The sequence below is a fragment of the Limulus polyphemus genome, unplaced genomic scaffold, assembly GCF_000517525.1.
Source record: "Limulus polyphemus unplaced genomic scaffold, Limulus_polyphemus-2.1.2 Scaffold318, whole genome shotgun sequence".
NCBI classification, from domain to species: domain Eukaryota; kingdom Metazoa; phylum Arthropoda; class Merostomata; order Xiphosura; family Limulidae; genus Limulus; species Limulus polyphemus.
Window position 1 is genome coordinate 683,394 of NW_013665928.1, and position 4,158 is coordinate 687,551.

The 4,158-nt window shown below is 28.0% G+C and overlaps 1 protein-coding gene across 4 annotated transcripts in view; it reads right to left on the bottom strand.

Moving 5' to 3' along the window:
- LOC106457340 (mucin-6-like) overlaps positions 1 to 4,158 on the bottom strand; it is a 96,547-nt gene that overhangs the window by 74,670 nt on the left and 17,719 nt on the right. For 3 of the 4 annotated variants that reach the window (XR_002610139.1, XM_022383218.1, XM_022383217.1), the window contains exon 3: positions 3,771 to 3,819. The exons of the other annotated variant lie outside the window; for it this stretch is intronic. Coding sequence is in view for 2 of the 3 variants with exons in the window: in XM_022383218.1 (XP_022238926.1) it covers positions 3,771 to 3,808 (38 nt within the window). In the remaining variant the exon portion in view is untranslated. The remainder of the gene's footprint in view (positions 1 to 3,770; positions 3,820 to 4,158) is intronic. 4 annotated transcript variants of the gene reach the window in all.

The following is a 4,158-nucleotide window of genomic DNA, read 5'->3' on the forward strand; positions in this document are numbered from 1 at the left end:
TACTGTTAAAACTATATTACTTTTAATGATTATAATGCATGGTTTCATCACTTGGGTGCCCTCAACTGTTAATAATATTGTCAGCTAGAAACCCAACAATATCTCATGAGTTTTTGGCTAGTCCTAAACCAATATACTAAGCTATCAATGCAAAATAACTGTTATAATGAAATAAAATTTGAAATAATAAACAGTATATATATATATATATATCAAATATTCTAACCAACACAGTGTGTCAGCACTGTTATAAAAGTTTTACTTATTTAGGCATGTCTAAGTAAGTACTACCACACCATGGTTAAAGTTCTATATCCATAAAATAACTAACAATGTTAAATAATCTTTATTGTGAAAAATAAAATAAAAATTAGTACTGAGTAATATAATCCTTACAGTAAATTAAAAATCATAAAAATTAAATTATAAATAATAAAATCTAATATATAAAAGTTGATATATTAAATATTTTAACCAAACTGGATAAAAGTTTCACTTACTTAGGCCAATGTTCAAATAAATACAACCAAGTTATGTAAAAATTATAATTTGCTAAATATTTGTAGTTAGCTATTTTAAAGCACAAAAACTCTGGAATAACCCGAATTCCCTCACAATTACTTAAAAGTTCCTCTAGTAATTCAGCTTCTGACAATTTAATGTATGTTCTTTCTTATTTACAAAAATGTTTCCCAATTTCGTTTTCATACTTTTCTTGAATAATCTTGGTTACATTTTTGTTTCAGAAATCTTACGAAATTTATAAAATTAATGACAATCCAAATGGCATAAAATATCATTAGTTTACCTAACTTAACTCAACTACTCTAAAAACATGAAGCACAGTTTTTAAACTACCTTAACACAAAAACATGCTGCCTTTCTTAGATACAGTTACAAAAAATAAGAGATACTACTTTGAGGTAGGTGTTTATCATAAATCTGTTTTTAAGGCTTGTATTTTGATTGGGACAGTTTCATTTCAATTAAATTTATAAAGAAAATAAAATCAAAATTTTAATCTATAGAATTCATCACTTAACCAGCAATTGGGAACGATTTAAATGAGAAGTAGATAATATTAAGATGTACCTAAAAAAATATTTCCCTGTCAGAACAAAAAAATATTCACATAAGAGTTTATGTTTATTTTTCAACGCCTAAACAAGAGAAGTGAAAAATATCCAAAAAATATGTATTGCTTTACCCTTTACAGATTTACACAGATTAAAAAAATAGGCAGCAGCTAAGAAATTTGATTATGAAAGCATATCTACAAGTCAAACTGGTCTGCATATTCAAGTCTACAAGAAAATTACAGGACAACTTTGTTTTCAAGGCTCAAATTCTTACCCTTATGTGCTTGAATATAATCTACCAATACCAATGATCCAAATGCAGAAGCCTATAGATCTGATCTACACTTTGATGCCTTCTCAAGTACATTAAAGAGCATTCAAACAGCAAAGGCAAAGAAAGATGTAGCATAATGTACCATCATATAATAAACCAGTGAAAAAACAAGATTTCAAAATAACTGGGTCAACAAAGACTGAACTACAGGTGAGGATACAAAACACAGGTACTAAACAACTTTCTTCTAGACTATTACTGAAAGTATAAGTCTGTGAATTATCAAGATTATGTTCCATTCACTATAATCTGACACAGACTACAAATGAGGATACAAAACACGGGTACTAAACAACTTTCTTCTAGACTATTACTGAAAGTATAAGTCTGTGAATTATCAAGATTATGTTCCATTCACTATAATCTGACACAGACTACAAATGAGGATACAAAACACGGGTACTAAACAACTTTCTTCTAGACTATTACTGAAAGTATAAGTCTGTGAATTATCAAGATTATGTTCCATTCACTATAATCTGACACAAAAGCATTATTATTCAGTACAAAAACTACATATGATGTAAGAAAGTTTAATATATATATATATATATACATCAAATCTTTTAAATTGTAAGTACAAATTTATCATTTGGTAACTAAAACTTAAGCAAAGTTGCACTCATTTCATCATCATAAAAACTAGAGGTTTGACAATATCTTACATTTTATTCATTTGTTAAGTTTACAATAATTCTATTCATAGTGTAAATTAAGGAACTATGGGTGACTACAACATGCACTGGATTGAATATGTATTTTATCACATATTCATGTAAATTTCTTGAAGGTTGCTAGTCTTCTAGTTATGCAGGGTCCATAGAAGCATATACTACCAATATACAGTTTTGAAGACAGTAAAATTTGGCAGCTGTTATTAAAATGAACTTACAATTGAATTATAAGTTTCAATAGCAATGAAGGTTAGATTATATAATTGGACAAACACAAACACAGTAATAATAAGAAACATTAATTTTGATTAGTTGATTATTTTTAAGATATAAATTTAATCATAATTTCAATTAATTGATTATTTTATGTGACAACTAATCAATGTAAACAATGCTCATAGAAAATCAATTATATCAGTTATTCGGATTAATCACCCAGCTTTACCAGAGAGCAAGGCATTTCTTGATAGAATACTATAATTCTATTTACGTACTGTAACTGTGATTCTGTAAATATTCCCGATGTATTTATATCAAAACAGCCCCAAATTATCATCTCTCTATCTCCATGCTTAAGAGTAGATAGTTTCCATGAAACTCTTTTTTTATTTATAAGGTTGATATCAATGTACATTTTCATCACTTTGTTTAACCTAATGTTTAGATGAAAATATTTTGATTAAGACTGCATTTGTAGATATTCCATTATAAACTTTATTCATTATTAAAATTATAACCAATAAATGTAACTAAGTGTATTTCATATTATTTCAAAAATACATCTGCTTCAAAACATTTAAATAGTGTTAATTGGTGGTAAGTCCTTTATATATTAAGAACAGTAAGTAAACAGAGCACAACTGAGAAGACCTTATGATTTGCATCAATAACTCAATTGTAACATATATAAAACACTAATTCTTAATGAACTACAACACCTTTTTTTTTAACAAACTCAATATAAAAGCTTAGTTCCCAAAAATATATTTACAAAATATTATTACAAAGTCCTGATAACTTCAGTACTTTAAAAGGTTTTCGTGGCAAAGTAATCCAAATTTCCTTGCTTCTTGAAAATCATCCTTGAGTGGATGTATGCACACACACACATCTAAAGTCCCAGGAATGATGTGTAACTCGACATATATATATCACTAAAAAACGTACGGAGTCCTGAAACTTTTATTCAGCACTAAAACCATCAAATTAATTCTCTTAGGCAGAAGTAAAAAGAATTTTTATTATTGTCTTTACCCCTCCTTTTTTTTTCAAAATGTAGTGGTCTTTTTTGAAGTCCTAGCTTGCCTTTGTTAAATTACAATTATTTTTTTAGATTAAAATAAGACAAATAAAAGTACTTTCAAATATTGTTTAAGTAACAATAAGTCAAAAACAGAAAGATATCAATTCTACAAAGCTATCATATGCACCATAAAACGAATATCTTGAATCCTTTGAAAATTACAACCCCCCCTTTTTTTTACACTATACCTTCGTCAAATAATTTTACTCGTGCTTGACTAACTAAAGCTGTCAAGTTATGGTGGTTAATATGTATGCACTATGTCAATATGATAAATGTGCCATGTTCCTGAACCAAAAGGCATTATAGCCCACTATACGTAGCAGTAAAAGCCATATCCAAACAAAAGTTTTTTTTCCAATGAATAAATGGAAGTCTACCTGATCACATCAAGCAGAGATGGGCCTCCATCATCCATTGCCAAGCTGCCTGAAATATAAGTAGAAAACTTAACAATGGCCTGTTTTGTATAAGCTACTTATGGTTCAAGTTTTATTCACTTTTATCCAAATTTCAAAAAGTGTGGAAATTAGTTCATGTTTTTCCATGTCAATGCTACCAAATGTAAAAGCTTCATTTAATGTGTGTCTGAACCGTTTTTAGTTAAATGCAAAATATGTGAACCGTTTATCCCAACGTTACTGCGACATTCAAAGACTGTTACGCTTGTAATTTTTATATATTTATTTTGAGTTTTTTTGTTAAGAAAATCAAGCTAATAGAATATTCATATAATTTCAGATGCAAAAAAAAAAATCTGCAATATTT